The sequence below is a fragment of the Canis lupus genome, chromosome 4, assembly GCF_003254725.2.
Source record: "Canis lupus dingo isolate Sandy chromosome 4, ASM325472v2, whole genome shotgun sequence".
NCBI classification, from domain to species: Eukaryota; Metazoa; Chordata; class Mammalia; order Carnivora; family Canidae; genus Canis; species Canis lupus.
The window spans coordinates 39,625,865-39,645,059 of record NC_064246.1 but is presented as its reverse complement, the minus strand read 5'-3'; the positions used below and the strand labels follow the sequence as shown (position 1 = coordinate 39,645,059).

General features: G+C 51.7%; 1 protein-coding gene across 1 annotated transcript; it reads right to left on the bottom strand.

Moving 5' to 3' along the window:
* Window positions 1-5,499: 5,499 nt before the first annotated feature.
* NKX2-5 (NK2 homeobox 5) lies at window positions 5,500-11,247 on the bottom strand. Its single transcript, XM_025434882.3, has 4 exons — window positions 11,125-11,247; window positions 9,076-9,161; window positions 8,344-8,941; window positions 5,500-6,595 (listed from the first exon to the last, which is right to left on the bottom strand). The coding sequence occupies exons 3-4, from the start codon at window positions 8,672-8,674 to the stop codon at window positions 5,958-5,960; spliced, it is 969 nt and encodes a 322-aa protein (XP_025290667.1). The 5' UTR covers window positions 8,675-8,941; window positions 9,076-9,161; window positions 11,125-11,247; the 3' UTR covers window positions 5,500-5,957.
* Window positions 11,248-19,195: the final 7,948 nt, after the last annotated feature.

Below are 19,195 nucleotides of genomic sequence, written 5' to 3'. Positions count from 1 at the left end.
GTTTGCCTGGTGTTGGAGAAAAGAGGGAACTATTCTTTTTTATTTGTAAGAAGAGAGCTAAACTAAGGTCATCAGCAAGATAGGCTTACCTATTTATGCACAAGGATTTATGAAGGGCCACAGAGGAACAATAATAAGTGATAACTGTCGCATTCATTGACTATCCTAATTCCTTTCCACATAGAAGTTTTTAAAAAAGACCTCCCCTAGGGGCAGCCCCAGTGGCTCAGTGGTTTAGCGCCGCCTTCAGTCCAGGGCCTGATCTTGGAGACCGGGGATCTAGCCTTATGTAGGGCTCCCTGTGTGGAGCCTGCTTCTCCCTCTGCCTGTGTCTCTGCCTCTCTCTCTCTCTCTCTTTCTCTGCTTCTCCCTCTGCCTGTGTCTCTGCCTCTCTCTCTCTCTCTCTGTGTGTGTGTCTCTCACGAATAAATAAAATCTTAAAAAGAAAAAAGACCTCCCCTAAAAAGTTGAGGACAGAGGAAACCAGTTTGGGGTGGGGTAGAGCTATTGCCTGTCAATGCTGCAATTGAGATTTCTGTAAGCTGGAGTTTGGATGAGGTGGAAATAGTTGAGAGTATACTGAAAAGAAAAGGGTTTGGTGTTAGAACTCGGCTACTTCCTCACTATTGGAACAGGGCAACTCATAAAACCCTTTAAAGTTCTCACTTTCTTCATCTGTAAAATCGAGCCCATGATGCTCAATTAATTGTGGGGCTTCAGTGGCCTCATGCAGACTGAGAGTTGGCGGAAAGCCTGGCACACTCTAAACCCCTATGGAGGCTGGTTTCCCCTGATTCCCCTTCCTTTGGGACCTCAGTGTGGAACTTAGAATCTGGACAGAACAGACGGACTGTTTCTGAATAGTCCTCGCATGTTTCTCTTCTCTCCTGTTGCAGTACTGGCAGGCATTGGGTTGTGTACCCCACAGGGATGGCTTTGTGGTCTGTGCCAAGACCAAGTACCTCTCTCAACCTCTACTGCCTTGGTTTTACCCCTTTCTGCCCTCTTCCCTGCTCCCAGGGTCCCCAGAACTGCCTGGCTTGTGCGGTAGCCACTGTCTCACAGCAAACACACCGAGACCCTGAGATGGAAGAGTGGGGCCAAAGAGAGGAAACCTGACTCCAGTTTCTCCCAGACCCTCAAGAGCCAGAGTCTGAATGGTCTGGGGCCTCTGTGAGTTGTGGTTCTGCAACTTGCTGGATGATGAAAATCACCTGGTTATAAAATGCAGTTTTCTAGGCCCAGTCCCTGGGAGTCCAATTCAATGGAGGAGTTCAGGCAGGCAGGGATTTGGGTTTGGCCAGCCTTCAGCAATTTGTGCCTTTAGGCAAGTTGGAGAACTGCTGAGAATGGTTCAAGGCCAGGGCTCTACAGGCATCATCTGATTCAAGCACAGGCTCCCCTAGTCTGCGCTACCAGAGTGGCCTTAGATAGGCAATGTCCTTAACTTCTTTGGGTTTCAATTTCCTCCTTGGGAAACAACAGAATGAGATTTGCAGGTTTAGCACTTAGCCCTAGGCTTGGCACAAAGCAATCGCGAACAGATGTTAGGCAATAATCTAAGTTGTTATCCCGTGCAGCTGTGGGTTGGAGCAGGATAGGGAGCCTGTGGTGGTTCTGGGTGACCAGCCTGTGAGGGGTGCTCATTTTCCACCCTGTTCTGCCGTAAAGTCTCCTGAGATGCAGGAGAGTGCAGCAGGGTGTGTGTAGGGGGGCACATTGTCCCCCTGGAACCCCAGCTGCTATGCCTCCCCTCACTGTGAGATTTTGGGTGGGGTCATATCTCTCTGTGCCTGTTTCCTCTTCTACCCAAAGTGAAGAATAATTATGTGCCTGGCACATAAAAGCCTTCAAAGAATTGTTAGCAAATATTATTACTGTACTCTTTAAACAATTGGCAAACATTTCTTGGTGCCTTCTCTTGGAACTGGGGATGAGATGGTGCTGAGCACTCAGGCTTTAGAGCCAGCCTGCCTAGGATTTTAACCAAGCTCTGGCATTGATCAGCTGTGTGATCTTGGGGGATTTACTCCTCTGTTTTGAACCTAAGACTGATTCTTCATCTATTTCCTCAGTAGAATTCAGAGGTGTGAAAGAGGATTAGATGGGTTCACTCTGTAAAGAGCTCAGAACAGTGCCTGGCACAGGGTAAACTCTAGTAGTATTAAATAAATGAAATCCAAGCCATAGGCCCCCTTGCTAGGAGCCCAGTGTAAGGGGCAAGTAGGCAAGACCTGGGGACTAAGCCTCCTGCACAGCTGCGCAGGCCCGGGTCCCAGAGGAGGCAGGGGCACTGCCCAGGAAGGGTGCGCTTGCCAAGGAGCACAAGGTGTCAGTTGGCAGCGAGCCCTGAGTGCTCTGTGAGTTCTTTTAAACACAGGTATTGAGATACACAACATGGCGTTTATCTATACAAATAGATAAATAGATAAATAGGTAAATAGATTTACCGTGTATCTATACAAAATAAGAAGATGGGAGCTATTCTGATTTGGCAACAGCTTTATCTGCTGGCTGGGAATAATGCAAGGAGGCAAGAGCACATCCGGGCCAGAGTCGGGCCTGATCAGGAGGAATGAGGTGTCCTGGCCTCTGTTTGGGGGGGGACGATGGGGGGACACGCAGCCGGGTCTCTCCTCTGCCAGCCTGCGCAGGGCGGGCGCCTGGCTGCGGGAACCACTCCACCCCAGCCCGAGAAGCTGGCCTTTTTTTCTACTTAGTATCACGGTGTATCTTTCATTGTTTTTTAACCATGGGGTCGTTGTTTGATTTTTTTTTTTAATTAAATATAACTGCACTCCCCCTGGCGGTCCGGGAACGCGGAGCCAGCCTGCACCACCCCATCTCTGCACACTTTGACACCTCGGAGGAAGCCGCACTTGTTCTCACTAAGCGGGTGAGTTATGTAACCATTGGAAAACCACCACTACCGATTTAACCTGGGAATAGATCGCTGTGTAAATGAGGGTGTTGTTAGTTTAGGATACTTCTGACCCTGCAGTCCCCCCACCTACTGGCTCCCGGATCGACACCCTCGGCCAAGCCAAAGCAGTCCGTGCTGCTTCCCAGAGCTCTCGCACTGTAATTTGCCCCATCATGAAGCCTAAATATGAAGCCTTACACCTCATCCTACTGATGAGAGAGTGGGGTAGGCTCTGTGCCATGCCCAGAAGCAGGCCCCACTGCATCTTCCCGACAGAGAGAGCAACACAGTGTGGCACACCACCCGCTGTGCCATTTAGGAAAGCCTGAAGGGTTTCCCAGCTGCACGCTAGGGGAATGACCTTGACCATTACCATAACCTGGGGTCCTCTGTTTCATGGTTTGCAAATTAAGATGGATTAGAGAACTCCTATAAAGCATTTCGCCTGGACTCCCCACACTTGGTAAGCCCTGTGCCAGCCAGCCATTTTTACCCATTTGTGAAAGACATTGGGGTCACTCAGCTGGTCCCAGAAGGGACATGACAGAGAGAGAGTCATTATAGAAAAATCCTGGAGAGGGAGTGCCAGGCTGGCTCAGTCTGCACTGAGCGGCTCTTGATGTTGGGTTGTGAATTAAAGCCCCATGTTGGGGTAGAGTTTACTTAAAATAAATAATTTTTTAAAAGAAAAATCCTTGCGATATAATGTTAAGTGAAAGAAATATTTTTTTTTAATGTCACCACAGACGTGTGTAAGATGAAAAAGTCCAAAGGATGTGCAGGACCCCAGGGGGTCGTGGGCTAATCCACTGATCTGATTAACAGTGAGAACAGGGGTGAGCTCCAGGTAGAAGAATTTCCAAGGGTGTGTGAGTTAGGCCACGTGCAAGCCAGGGATGTGCCAAGAGTGCCGTCTGGTTGCCTGCTGGAGCTTCAGTGTGCCCCTCTGTGAGAATGGGACCAAGGCGTGCATCACCGAGAGGGATAGACAGCATCAAATGAGCTGGAGGTAAAGGCTTGATTCAGGGACCTAGGCCTGGAACAAGGAATGCTGGGACTGAACTCAACACATCTTCCTCCCTAGGGCGCTGGCCAGCTAGCTTGGACCTTGCAGCAGAGGAAATAAATCCTGCGGCCCAGACCCAAGCCCTGAGCTCAGCCTTCTCCCCTCCTTCACAGAGCCCAGTACGTAGCCCTGCCAGGGTCGACCCCATCCTCCTGGTGGCAACCAAATCAGCACCTTGCTCCGTTCTGGCAAGCAGTAGCTTTTGGAACCTCATGAGAACCTGTGGCGAGCCTGGGGGCAGCACTTACCCAGAAACAAGACAAGCCCTGGCTGAGCTGCCTGGGCCAGGGGTGGCAGCAGGAGGGCTCCTAGTTGCACCAGGCCTGGCTAGGTGACTCTTCCCAGCTATTAGAGCACATTAAGTCGCCTTTGGTCTCTGAAAGCCACAAGCATTGTTTTGGCTACGATCAGGAGCTCTAGGCCAAATGGCTTAAGCCCCACGAGCCAGCCTAGCCCTTCCTGGGGAAAATCTCAGAAAAATCTATATTCCACACAAGCCTAAAGTTCTGACTCCCTCCCACTTTCACCCTTTTTAAAGAAGCACAATTAATTCCTCCTGGCCCTGGAGACTGGGGATAGTGGAGCTGGAGGTCAGGTCTGAGCCGCCGTGTACTGGTGGGACCTGGGGTCAGACCAAGTTATTCTTGTTATCCTCATTTTACAGATGGGGGTGGGGTGTGTGTGCAGAGAGCAAGTCTCACAGCAAGCCGGTTTTTAGCTTAATTTCCCTAGCCTGTTTTCTCATCTGTAAAACCTGAACAGTAGCATTCATTGATCAAGACAACGGCAAAATTTGTTAAATGCGGAGAGGAGAGGACAGCCGTAGGGTTTGGGCGGGAGGTCCCCTGACCATGTGAATTCTTGTGGCCAAGCCACAGATGGAGGCACAGTTGGCAGGACACCTCTCGGCGGAGTCCACCAGCTGGTGAGGCTGCGGCCATGGGACCCCAGGCCCTCTAACCTAGCTGGGCTGGGGAGTTTAGGGAAGTTTGACAAGAGCTCTGGTTCTAGGTTTTTCCATCTGTAATATGGAGTAAGATGGTCTTTGAAGCAGGATGAATTATGATGCGTTCCAGTTGCAGAGGACTCAGGTCCCTTTGTTCTCCATTTAATGCCCAGCACCTCAACTGTGCCTGACAGGCCAGGCTGTAGTTTTCAAGGAAGTAAAGTTGGTGGCTCTGGGCAAGTGTCCTCTGTCTGTGAGGTAAGACCTGAAGCCGAACCTTTTATCCACCACTATTGGCTGTTTGCTCAGAGACAAGTTGTCATTAAACCTCGCCAGGCCTCAGTCTGCTAAATTTTAAAACAGGACATCTTTTTTTGGGAGTGATTGAAGATTACCAGAGACAATGCCAGGAAGTATCTAATAAAGGACCCCGGACAAGTTTATTATTATCCATTTGCTCAGTGAATGCCTGAACCTTCAACACAAGATCAGCTGGCAGGCGGGCTCTACTTTCTAAAATTCAATTTGGAAGCGCCGGAAGCTGAAAGAAGCACACATGCGGGATCAGCGCACTCTCTTTAATGAGAAGGGAATTCCCATTTCTTACAGCAACAGGTAAAAACATAAATACGGGTGGGTGGGCTGGGTGGGCGGCGGCAAGGCGGCAAGGGCCCGGGCGCCGGGCCCAGGCTCGAGGAAAGGTGCACCCGGGCTCCCAGTCCCAACTGGCCCAGGTTCAGCCGGTTGGGGGTGCCCGTGGGCGTTTGGAGGCCACTCTGGGGGCGATGGCTAAGGCACCAGGCTGCGGGATCATTCGCCGCAAGCTCTGTAAACGCGGCCACAAACTCTCCCGCGCTTGGGGACAAAGGCGCACGGGGCGAAAAGAGCTCTGAGGCCCCTGCGGGAGTGAATGTGAAATCCAAGGGACGTGGAGACACGTCGGGGTCCTCCCTCCCCCGAGACTCAGTGTCCCTCTCTAGAGCTGGGATCGGTCGGGGCGCCCCAGGTCCTAGGGCCCTTTCCTACCAGGCTCGGATACCGTGCAACGTGGACACTCCCGAGTTGCCCTGCGGAATCCCGGGGCTCTGCACCGCGTTCAAGTCCCCGACGCCAAAGTTCACGAAGTTGTTGTTGGTGGCGGCCGTAGCCGCCTGCGCCGGGGGCGGACCGGCTGGGTAAGCGGCGGCGCAGCTGTAGCCAGGGCTGCAGGCCGCGCTCCCGTAACCCGGATAGGCGGGGTAGGCGTTATAGCCGTAGGCGTTGAGGCCCACGCCGTAGGCGGGCGCGTAGGGCGCCGAGTCCCCCAGGCAGGGCTTGCCGTCGCGCACCAGCACCGGTACCGCGATCCTGCGGGCGGGCGGCGGCGGCGGGGGCAGTCCCACCAGCTCCAGAGTCTGGTCCTGCCGCTGCCGCTTGCACTTGTAGCGCCGGTTCTGGAACCAGATCTTGACCTGCGTGGACGTGAGCTTCAGCACGCTGGCCAGCTGGTCGCGCTCAGGGGCCGACAGATACCGCTGCTGCTTGAAGCGCCGCTCCAGCTCGTAGACCTGCGCCTGCGAGAAGAGCACGCGCGGCTTCCTCCGCCGTCGCGCCCTGGGTCGCTCCGCGCCGTCGGCCTCCGGCTTCTCCAGCTCCACCGCCTTCTGCAGTGAGCACAGCTCTGCGGGGAAACAGAGGGGCAGAGGGGCGCCGGGTCAGGCCAGAGCGGCCCGCTCCGCGGGGCGCCTGCCGGGGAATCCGCCCTGGTGGGTGCCACCGCGTGCTGCCTGGAGCGCCCAGCTTGGCTGCGGCTCGCGCCACCCAGGGCACTGGGCGCCGCGGACAGCTGGGACCGACCCGCGGCCCGTGAGCGTTTGCTGCAGCTTACTACGTGCCAGGCGGCCCAGGGCACTGGGGAGCGTCAGCCGGAGGGGTCCCTGCCCTCGCTCGGGAGTTCACCTTCTGGTGAGGGAGACGGACGGTGACTTAAGACTTCAGGCTGAAAAGAAGGTAAAGCCAGATGCTGCCCCGGGGGTGAATTAGATGAGGGCTGCAGTGGTTTGGGAATTAATTAATTAATTTTTAAGATTTTATTTATTTGAGAGAAAACGAACGAAAGACAGAGGGAGCACCAGACTCTCCGCTGAGCGGGGAGCCTGACGTGGGGCTCAGTGCGAGGACCCTGGGATTAGGACCTGAGCTCAAGGCACACGCTTACGCGACGGAGCCACCGAGGCGCCCGGGTTTGAGACCAAGGCCTCACCACAGGGGCAGTCACACTGTCTCAAAATTATGGAACCCAGAAGAAACAGAAGGGGAAGAGCGGTTGGTTTGCTGATGGAACACGCCCGCGCAGCCGCCATGGGGTCTGTCCAGCTCCCAGGAGGCCGCCTGGGATCCCGCCCTGCCCGCCTGCTCCAGCTGGATTCGAATCGGTAGCGGCCAGCGGAATTGACCCTCCGGCGGCCGTCCCGGGGCCTTCCGTCTTCTGGACAAACCTCTCTAGGCCAGAAAGAGCCCTCCTGGGTTCCCCGCGGCCCTTAGCTCGGCGCCCCCAGCCACCTCGGAATCGCGCAGATCCCGGCCACGCGCCCCTTCCTGCCGCCCCGCCCGCCTCTCCCCTCTCCCCAAACTCCCGCTGCTCTGCGCGGCGACCCCGCCACCTTCCACGGTCTCCTTCTTCATTGCCTCTCGCCTTGAGTCGCGCAGCATTTTCTAACTTTTTTTCCAGCAGGAGAGAGCCCCTCAGTCCCAGTAGCGTCGGGAAGCTGGGCCGGAAAAACAAAGCTGCTAACTAGATTCTTGAGAGTCCGCAGTATCTCACTTTTGAATCAAGGCCTTTGTGCCCAAAGATTCCACTGTCCTGGTACAAGGAGGAAAAGCCCCAGATACCCGGGCTACGGGTGGGCCATAGAAGGTCCTGGACCCTTCTCCCTTTGTAAGCAAAACCCTGTCCGGTGTGCGGCATTTTAACTTCTGTTTAGGCGCTTTCGGCAGATCCTGAAAAAGACCCTTAAATCAAAAACAAAAACAAAAACAAAACAACCCAAAACCCTGATATGGAGAATCTCTCTTTCTACCACAAGATCGCTAACTTCAGCAAGGCTGCTGCCTCCTGGGGCTTTGTTAGGCCAAATATCTATCTATCTATCTATCTATCTATCTATCTATCTATCTATCTATATATATCTGTATTTCTTTTGTCTCTTGTTTCTGATCATCTCAGTCCAGCATTTCCTCTAAACCTCCGATTGGACGCGGGGCTCAGGAGCCCTGGCGACGACCTCGCTTCTCACACTCCCATCCCCCTGTGTTCTGCCCACCGCCCAGGCACTCGCGTCTCCTCCGCCCAGGCCACAATTTCTCGGCGGCGGTTGGGGACACAAAAGCGACCCCAGGAGGGAGAAAAGGCTTGTGCTTGCTCCTCACCTTTCTTATCAGCTCGAGGGTCCTTGGCGGTGTCGGGGTCGCCATAGGCCCGCGGATAGAAGGCAGGGGCGCCTGGAAATGCAGGCGCACACTTGGCAGGCGAGGGCGCGGGGCCCAGCTCGGCGCGTAGCTCGGGGAGGGCGGGCGCAGCGGCCTCAGGCCCCGCGTAGGCCTCGGGCTTGAAGGCGGCCAGCATGCAGGAGGCGGGCGCCAGCGTGGCCTCCAGGCGCGCCGAGAGCTCCCCGGCAGCCAGGCTGCGCTGCTGCTGCTCCAGGTTCAGGATGTCTTTGACCGAGAACGGCGTGGGCGTGAGCGCAGGGCTGGGGAACATGGTGGCAGTGCGCGTCTCACAGCGCCAGGTGGGCGGCAGAGAGCAGCGCTGCCCACGGCCTTTGGCAGCCTCCCCGCATGGTGCCCGCCGCCCGCCCGAGCACCCGCCTTCCAGCTCGGGTTGTGGCCCGGCGGCAGGTAGTGCGGAGCACCAGGGGCAGCAGAGGCGGGACCAGGCCAGAGGAGGGGGACTCAGCTTGCCATTGGGCCAGGGGCCCCGATGACAGGAGCGATGAGCAGTTTCGTGTCACCTAATATAGTCATACGGCTCAAAAAAAAAAAAAAAAAAATCCTGCTCAGCTTTTTAAAGGGGCCGCGAGGCATTTGGAAGGCTCTCCTGTTGCTCCCGCAGCCTGACATTTCTCCGTAGTACTAGCCTGAAAACCCCATCGAGGCACTTACCTGGGAAAGGACCTGATTCTTCAGATCTGGCTGGCCTCTGGGCTGGGCTGGGTGGATCTGGGATTTGAAGAAATGTTCCCCATCACCTAAAACAGAATGGAAGAGTGAAGACTTGGTGGGGGTGCGGGGGGAGGGGAGTCATTTACAGAAATCTTAGAGGCTTTTTTTATGCAGAGTGTGTCTGCTTGGAAAGAGTTTGTAAAAGAAGAGCAGCCTGCGGGAGGTTTGCTCTGGGGTGATGATAGGATGGGGAGATTCTGGAAAATTTGAGGGTTCCGTTTGGCTTGACTTACAGGGGTAGTCATGCCCCAGTAGTTCCCCCTTCACCAGCAGCCCAGACCCTGGCCACAAGGTGGGTGGTTATGGGGTGGTGGGTGGCCACCTTCTATAGTAGTACAAGTTATATACACATACACACAACTCCAGGGGGCGTCAATGACGATCAATCTCCTCTCAGAGAAGTGACCCTCCCCTTAATAATGAAACAGATCCAGAATCCCACCCAATAAGCTCAGCTTCTTACAAGAGATCTGTTTTCTAGAGTATCCTAGCTTCCAGCCGCCTCGTTTCTCCTTTTCTGGAACCTACCATTCCTGCCTCTCACTTTCCCCTGCCCTTTTTGCCTAGTAGCAAGGCCTCCAAACGTCTGTGGCCCTAGAACTTCAGGCCCTGCCCAGGTTTAGCTCTCAGGCTGGTGGGGCTCCCCAGAGCTCATAGGGGCCAGGATTTCTCAGAGGTCTCTGGGCCAGCCGGGAGTAGGGAATCCCGCTGCACAGTGAGCGGTGGGTCCAGGTGCAAGGTGGAAGGGCAAGGCAGAGGGAATGTTAATTTTTAGCCCCATGATTAGTAAAGGAGGGACCTCCTATTAGACAAATCTGCCAATGTTTCAGGAGCACAAGCTATTGGGTCAGAGACTGTGCTGGTCCACCTCATCCCTCTGGATCCCTTGGGAGATCTGATGAAAGCTTGGGCCATGGCCTCCCCCAGGACACTGCGGAGGGGCGCTCTATTTTGTGTAGTTTCAGGATCCAGCAGGCAGAATGCCCCCCTGGGTAAAGTCCCTGCCTTACTCTACCCCTGGGGTCGGCAGGCTTGTGGGGGGAAGCGTCGATTTTCCCAGGCCGCGGCGCAGGCTTGTGTCGGCCAGGAGCCGGCGGGGCGCGGGGGCTTGCGAAGGACGGAGACTTGGAGGGCTCGGCTCTGAGGGCGAGTTGGGGAGTAGGGAAGAAGCGCTGGGGTAGAAGAAAGGCGCGCGGGGCAAAGGCAAGCCAAGGCCACTGCTCTGAGCGCCGAGGAAACACACAAAGGGACAAGGTGGCGTCTGTCCTGAACATGGACCTTTGGGTGCTCAAGCGGCACGGTGAGCCCTCGGGCAGTGCCGCGGGGAAGGGTGCGATCCGAGTAAGCACAGGCCTAACACTGGGACCTTTACGCCGCTCATCACGCCCACGCTCTCCGGACCGCGGGGAAGGCCAGTGGGCCACCGCGCGCCCTCGGCGAGGCCCGGAGCACTCGGGCCCGGACTGCCGGGAGCCCGGCCTGGGCCTTCGCGGCGGAACCCAGCATCGGTTCCCCCAGCCAGAGTCTACGCGCGGTTCTGGAATTGATAGCTGAGTCTGCGGAGAGAGGGCTTTTTCAAATGTGTGTGTAAGTGTGGCGGGATGTGGGGGGGTGGAGCTCGCCAGCCCCAGGAACCCTCCTCATCCCTCCGCCTCCAACCCCCCAACTCGGGTTCCCCCTTGACAGACCTGCAGATCGGCGGCCTCTCCCGCGCTTCCTCGCCACGCTTTTGGACAATGTTAGTTATTGCCCTCGGCTAACCTAGCTTGGGGGCCTAGCTCGCCTTTGAAGATTTTGGGGGGAGTGGGAAAGAATGCCTATCGCCTAGGCGGTGACGTCTGGAAACGAGCCACATCCGATTCAATTAAATGTCTCATTCATAAGAGCTCCGAGCGAGGGTCCTGGGAGCGCTGTTAAGTGAATGGGCTGGTCGGGCGGCTTGCGATGACAGTTTGAAAGATTAGTGTGAGCGGACGCCTGAAATATTACCGTTTAATGGGGGGACATCGAGGCTGCATCCGGAATCACTGTTTTTAGGGTTCTTTCTTTCTTTCTTTCTTTCTTTCTTTCTTTCTTTCTTTCTTTCTTTCTTGTGTTTAAGAGATACGGCTCTAGAGGAAGAAGGAAAAAAATTGACATTTCCTCTGCAAAACAAGGCAGTTAAGATTTATCACTTATTTTCGGCTATGGTTCCCAGGGCTGACAGACCTGTGGGTCAGGTGTCATGAAAAGGGGAGGAAAGAAAACCTCCCTATTCGGACGAAGTGACTTCTTCACTCCCTATACCTTCGGTGAATCCGGTAATATTTCCCCTTGACTCTAAGACAGGCCTAAGCATTGCGGGAGGGAGGAAATCCGGGCAAAATTGAAATTGGGGCTAGGGACGCCGGTCTCCACAGAGAAATGTCCAAGAGCAATTGCTAACTCTTATTTGCAGTCCTCACTTTCTGAGTGAGTAAAACTTTTTGTTTTCTTTAAATAGAAGTTGCAGTGCTTGGGGGTGGGGAGGTAGGAAACTTGATTCTCCAGCCTCACCAGGGACACATCTTCCTTCCCAAGGGCGGCTGACCCAACCTGGCCGCCTCTCTAAGCCGTACTTTGGCCAAACCAGCAGGACAAACAAACAGCCTTCAGCCTAGAGAAAAGCAGAGAGAGAGAGAGAGAGAGAGAGAGAGAGACGGAGGCAGAGAGCAGAGATCGAAAATCTGTCCATCTATTTCCTTGCCTTTTAAAGAATTGGGGGCATTAAGATGAGCCAAATTCCAGAAGACTTGAGCGCATTCTCCGCGCATAAAATATTATTAATTGAGAAAGCGATCGGCACGGCTCGAGCCGGCCCCTCTTTCCTGCAATCAGCACGGCCCGCCGCAAAAGGTATATATGATTAATTGAAAGATAAGCTGGAACTATCACCGGGAATGTCATTAATGCGCCGGGGAGACGTCCATCGGAGACAGGCGGCGTTATCCGCGGCTTTATCTTCAACAACGCCTCGCTCTCCGCCCGCGCCGGGGAAACAGATGGGGGTTTCTGTCTGGGACGCTCGCCCCGTGTTTATATTTTGGGAAGAATCGCAACTCGTGGGAGTCCCCGGCGGGCCCCCTGATAAATGAACATTAGCACTTTTTCGGACTACTGTATCAACAAAGGGGCTGCGGCGCGGCAATAATTGGCGAGAAAGCAAACAGAGGGCGGAGAGCGCGCCTCTGCTCTTCGTCCGGCTGATGGATGAGCCGCGGCGGCTGCGGGCCCGGCTCCCGGCCCTCGAGCCGCTCCGGGGTCTGGCCGCCCGGGCCTCCTTCCGGGCCCGCGGTGGGGGCGGTGGGGCGGCGGGGGGTGGGGGCGACCCTGAGGGCTGCCGCCCTGGTCCCGGGCTCCGGAAGACTCCAGGCGGCCTCCGCGGCCCCGGACTTTTCCTGCAGCGGGAAGCTCCTCGTTCGGGTGGCGCCGCGGGCATCACACCCTCCTCCCGCCGCGCTTCCTGGAGCTGTCGCCGGGCGAGCCACGCGCTCTCACCTGTGTCGTCGCTGATCGGCTCTCGAGCGCTGCGCGGAGGAGAAAGAGGTTCAGAGAGGCCAAATGACTTGCTCAAGGTCACAAAGATGGAAAGTGACAGTGCTAGGATTCAAACAAAGGACTCACTACGGAGTCGTGAATGTTTGCTTTATTGCACGCCGCTGCCTCCTAGAGCCACGCCGACCGGAGGGGAAGCAGGACCCACACTCCCCGCACCCGCTCACACAGACTCACTCCCGCAGCTAGAGAAGGGGCCGAGCGCCCGAAAACCTTCATCACCCAGGGCCGAGGCTTCCCGCATAAGATCCCCTGAGACAGAGAAAGAGAGGGAGAATTTTTTTTAAAGATTTATTTATCTTCGGGCGGCCCCGGTGGCTCAGCGGTTTAGCACCGCCTTAGGCCTGGGGTGTGATCCTGGAGTCCCAGGATCAAGTCCCACATCGGACTCCCTGCATGGAGCCTGTTTCTCCTCTGCCTTTCTCTCTGTCGTGAATAAATAAAATCTTTAAAAAAGAGATTTATTTACCTTATTTATTCATGATAGACACACACACACACACACAGAGGCAGAGACACAGGCAGAGGGCTCCATGGAGGGAGCCCGATGCGACTCCATCCCGGGTCTCCAGGATCGCGCCCCGGGCCAAAGGCAGGCAGCAAACCGCTGAGCCACCCGGGGATCCCCTGAGAGGGAGAATTTTAAGATCCCTTCTCCTCCTCTTCTTTGGATAACAAATTCACTGAGATTTAATAGATGTAAATCACATACTATACAATTCATTCCTTTATAGTATACAATTCAGTGGTAAAACCACGGAGTTGTGAGACCATCACACAACTGATTTTAGGGCATATTCATCACTCCCAAAAGAGACCTGTAGGCTTTAGCTATCACTCCTGATCCTCTCCCCCATATCCTACCTCCCCAGCTCTAGACAACCACAAATCAGTCTACTTCCTGTCTCCATAGATTTGCCTATTCTGGACATTCCATACAAATGGAATCATATAAAATGTGGCCTTTTGTGACTGGCTTCTGTCACATAGCATGTTTTCAGGGTTCACCCATGTTGTAGCATGTACCAATACTTTGTTCCTTTTTATGATAGAATAATATTCTATTGTATGCATACACCACATTTTGTTTCTACATTCAGGAGTGGATGGACATTTGATTTGTTTCTCCTTTTTGCTATTACAAATATTGTGAATAGCAAAACCCCCAGCCCACTTTACCCTAAAATGGAAAGCTTTAGAAGGATCACAGACTCTTCTCTCTCCAACCTTGATAATTCCTGTGCTCTGCTGTTAACTGTCTTGAAATTCTTGATAAATTTTGAACAAGAAGCGCCATGTTTTCATTTTGCACAAGCCCCACAAATTATGTATCTGGTCCGTTGGGCAGTTTGAACAGAGCTCTGGAAATACTATCTTCATGTTCCCTTGTTATCTGTCTGGCTTTTGCCCTAAGATCAGCCCCTTCGAGTTAGCTAGGACAGGCAGGAAGTCCCCTGCAGTGTTTTAAGGGTTGTCTATCCAAAGTTGCTTGGCCATAGGAAGGGCCTGAAGCCCGAAGAAAGGGAAGCAGGGAACAGATTTACCTGGCTGGTGGATATTGTGTATGTATATGTATGAGTGTTTGTCTTTGAGAGGGAGGGGAGGGCAGTGAGGGGAAAAGCTAAAAGAGTGGGCCAGAATGTCCCTCAGCCTCAAGTGACTCCACAGTAGGCAGTCACTATCTGACCCTGGCATGTTTTCCTGTGTTTCTTCTCCCACACTGACCTGGTGTTCACTATGCACCAGAAGCAGGGATTGCATAGCCCAAGTCACACAGATCCTGAAGGAGGCAGACTTGTACCAGAAAGAGCACTGGACTTTGAGCCAGTACTGGGTTCTGGTCTTGCCTCTCTCACTAATTGGCTGACTCTGAGCAAGCACATCCTTTTCTCCTCTCTGAGCACATCCTTTCTCCCTCTAGTTCCCAGTTTAATGTTTTTCTTTTAGTGGTATTAGGTGTACCTAAGGTCCCTCCCCAAATATGCTATTCTGGGAAGCATCCCAGGTTGTTAAATGGACTCACCTGGGCAGTGGGTCCAGTGAAGAGGCATGTTCGTTGGTGACAAAGTGAAACTGGTCAAGATGGGAAATAAGGTCCCTGACAATTGTGATGTTACACTATTTTGGGAAGCGTAGTACACATTTAAAATAAAGTGAAAGTGGTGTTGGAAATGGATTGTTCTTACACCAAATACATTCAATTCCAGACAGGTTAAAAATTTAAACCTAAGAATTAAAGCACAAAAGTGCTATAGATGATTAATATGATAATTTTGGAGTTTGTATATTTGGGAGGGTGGTTAAGGAGAACTAAAGACCTTGAAACCATGAAAGACAAATTATATTAACCTAATGGCATAAAAAGAAACTTGTACACAGCAAAAACAAACAAACAAAACAAAAATAGAATCAAAGAAAAAAAACATAGGTTAACTGCTAGAAAAAATGACAATAAAAAACTAATTTCTACAATATGGAAAGAGTTCCAGTAAATCAATAAGAAAATGATTTAAGAGGGCAGCCCCGGTGGTGCAGCGGTTTAGCGCCACCTGCAGCCCGGGGCCTGATCCTGGAGACCTGGGATCGAGTCCCCTGTCAGGCTCCCTCCATGGAGCCTGCTTCTCCCTCTGCCTGTGTCTCTGCCTCTCTCTCTCTCTGTCTCTCATGAATAAATAAATAAAATCTTAAAAAAAAGAAAATGATTTAAGAAAACATTTGAAAAATTGGCCAAGAGTAGCAGAACCTTGGTGATAATATGAAAGAAAGAAAGAAAAGATGAAAGGAAGGTAAAATCAAAAAGTTTGATAATTACTCTGTTCAGTTACTCTTTTACATCATTGATTGGAAATGCAAACTGATAAATCTCTTTGAGGGAATTTGGTACTATCAAAATAAAAAATGCGTAAGCCCTTTGAACTAGCATTTCCACTTCTAGACTCTATTCTATAGGCAATACATGTAAAAGCAGTATTTTACAAGAAGATTTTATTTATTTATTCATGACAGACGCAGAGAGGCAAAGACATAGGCAGAAGGAGAAGCAGGCTCCATGCAGGGAGCCAGATGAGGAACTTGATCCCAGGACCCTGGGATCATGACCTGAGCTGAAGGCAGATGCTCAACTGCTGAGCCACCCAGACATCCAAGAACAATATATTTTTTAAAGGTTTATTTATCCATTTATTTTAGAGACAGAGAAAGAGACCATGAGTGGAGAGAGGGGGAGAGGGAGAGGAAGAGAGAATCCTCAAGCAGACACCTCACTGAGTGCAGAGGAGGAGAATGTGGGGCTCAAACCCAGGACCCTTAGATCATGACCTAAGGTGAAATCAAGTGAGATGCTTAACTGATTGAACCATCCAGGAGCCCCAAGAAAAGTATTTTTGTTGCAGTTTTAATCTTTTAAATAATCAAACCTTTTTAAAAACTTCAATATATCTATCTTAGGAAAATAGTTAGAATCAAGTTATATTCACCAGTAGAATACAATACTAGCAGCCACAAGAAAGAATTAGTTACATTTATATGTATTCTTTTTTTAAAGATGTTATTATTTATTTTAGAGAGAGAAAAAGACAGACAGCAGAGAGGAGAGGGAGGGGAAAAGAATCTCAAGCAGACTCTGCCCTGAGCACAGAGCTCCATCCCTCCTCCCATTCCCGTGGGGTCCGATCTCACAACCCTGATATCATGACATGAGTGGAAACCAGGAGGCCAGTGCTTAACTGACTGAGCCACCCAGGTGCCCCTAGTTACATTTATATGTATTCTTATGGATACATTTTGAGGTACGTTAAATATCAAACTGGGTTGCAGAATTTGTATTTTATACATGGGCATATGTACATATATATGATTATATGGATTTTTTGGGGAAGGATAAACAAAATAGTAATGAAAGCTTCTGGGGGAGTGGGGTAAGGAATAAATGACATTTTCCACAGTACATCTTTTTTTTTTTTTTAAAGATTTTATTTATTTATTCATGAGAGACACACAGAGAGAGGCAGAGACACAGGCAGGGGGAGAAGCAAGTTTCCTGTGGGGAGTCCGATGTAGGACTCAATCAGATCCCAGACCCCAGGATCACGATCTACCGAAGGCAGATGCTCAACTGCTGAGCTACCCAGGCATCCCACCACACTACATCTTTTAAGATAATTTCCTTCTTTTGCTTTTTGTTTTGTTGTTGTTTACCATTAGCTTGTATTGCCTTAAAGAGATTTAAAGGGCAGCCCTGGTGGCTCAGCGATTTGGTGCCGCCTTCAGCCCAGGGCCTGATCCTGGAGACCAGGGATTGAGTCTCATGTCAGGCTCCCTGCATGGAGCCTGCTTCTCCCTCTGCCTGTGTCTCTGCCTCTCTCTCTCTCTCTCATGAATAAATAAATAAAATCTTTTTAAAAAGAGAGATATAAAAAATCCCAATCAAGATAAGCCCCAAAAGTAATAGATAAAGTGATGCCTTTATAGAAGGGAAGAGTCTCTGGTTGTGGAAATGTCTAGGTCAGAATCTCCTGTGGCACATGTTAAAAGTGCACATTTCTGAGTCTCACTCCTCAACTTGGAGTTTACTAATCAAAGATGTGCACAGTTTGAGCAGCAGTCCTAATGGCAATCTGGTGAAATCCCCAGAAAGGGACTGCAGCTAAGCCATCAGTGGCAAGAAATCTGAATGTGGTGGTCTGCAGAGCCCTAGAGAGAGGCCAGTGGGTAGTGGGATGGTCTTAGCCCCACACTACCCAGGGACAGAACCTCAATGGTCCTGACAGCTGCTCAGCAAATTTGCCCTCATGACTTCCCCCTAACCAGTCCCAGAAGCAGACCCACATCTTGAGGTCACTGGGAATGCAGTTTCCTCCCATCACCCTGCACATTGACTTGCTGGTTGAAGGTCCTGTGGGTCTGTGGCTGAGTAGGGCCGCAGATGAGGTTGGTGGGTGGACTTGGTAACCCCACTCAGGCCCTGTCCCTGGGCCAGCAGAAAAGTCTGGCAGTTGCTAGTTTTACTGGCCCCTGTTTTTTTTACCCACTGTTAGATTGTCTCTTGGGGCCAGCCTTCAAAAACCTTTCTGAAATTGCTTTGAATCTGAACCAGATCTGAAATCTGTCCTAACAAGGCCAAGTGACTCTAGGGCATTAAATGCAGGGGTGGGACCCTTGCAGCTACTGGTCCCAGACTGCCTACCCTACAGAGAGTTGGGCCAGATAGAGCCGTGAAACTGTGGACTTGGTGGCACATAAGTGGCCAGGCCCCAGACCTCTCAGGCCACCAGGGACCCTACCTGCTTTGCTTCCACTCTGGACAGGTCTCCAGCTGCTGGGGGCTTGGCTTTCCCACCCGCCGCCTCCACCTCTTTGTTCTAAGCGGGATCGCCTGCTGCTGCTGCTGGAGGAGCCAGGGCACATCGTCCAGGAAAGGCTCCCTCCTGCTCCTGTGTCTTTCTATAGCTTGTGTCTGTGCCCCTCCAGCCCTGAGAGTCCTCAAGGAGATGACAGCCACTCATACCACACAGAAGCACCGGAAAAGTTCTGGGTGTTCGTTTTTGTTGTTGTTGGTGGTGGTGGTGGTGTGTTAAACATATGATTAAAAACCAAAGAAAGCAAAGCTGAACATTAAAGATATCGCTCCTTCCAAAATATTTTCTGGGCTTGGACAGAACATGTTTTTTTCTTATCCCTACAACGGGTGTACAAGCACCTCTGTTTTTGCTTTTGTTGGCTTCTTTAACAATTGTTTTATATATACATCACCGAATATCCTAATTATATATTATCAATAAGCATTCCAGCATAAACACCACAACAAAACCCAAAACAAACAGGTAAAAAAGGCAGGATGTAAAGTGTCCCATGCCTCTCCCCCAGCCCCGCAGTTTCCTTCCCTAAAGAAATGGCAAAGTTGTTAGAGGGTTTATTTATTTTTTAAATCAACTTTATTAAGGTAGCATGTACCTAGAACAAAATGAACACAGTTTAAGTGTACATACAGTTGGATGAGTCTTGACACACGGACAAGCCCCTGTTGAGGAGGGCCACATTCAAGATACAAAAACATTGGCATCACCCTAGAGGGTTTCCTTTTGCCTCTTCTCGGTGGATTCCTATCCCCACTCAGGTGGTCACCCGCTTTTAAAACATGTCCTAGAGACATTTCCTGCAGATTTCCGTATTATTATTTACGTTGCTGTTTGTTTGTTTGTTTCCTACAATTTTCTAAGAGCAACTCCCTTGCATTTTTACCATGCAAGGGAGGTAGGTTTTTTGTTGGAATCTCTGTGTAAGCCACTTTCTCCTGCTTTGGCGGGGGAGGGAGGAGGGTGTTTCCAAAACCGAATTTATCTTGCATCTGTAGATATGACCCGCTTTAAAACTATTGTTAGGGTTTGCTCGATCTCGGGGAGTCGTTTTGGAACTTCCGTCGTCGTTTGTTAATTTGGTCGTTTCTCCTCCGTGTTCCTGCCGGTCCCCCCCTCCCCTCCCTCCCCCC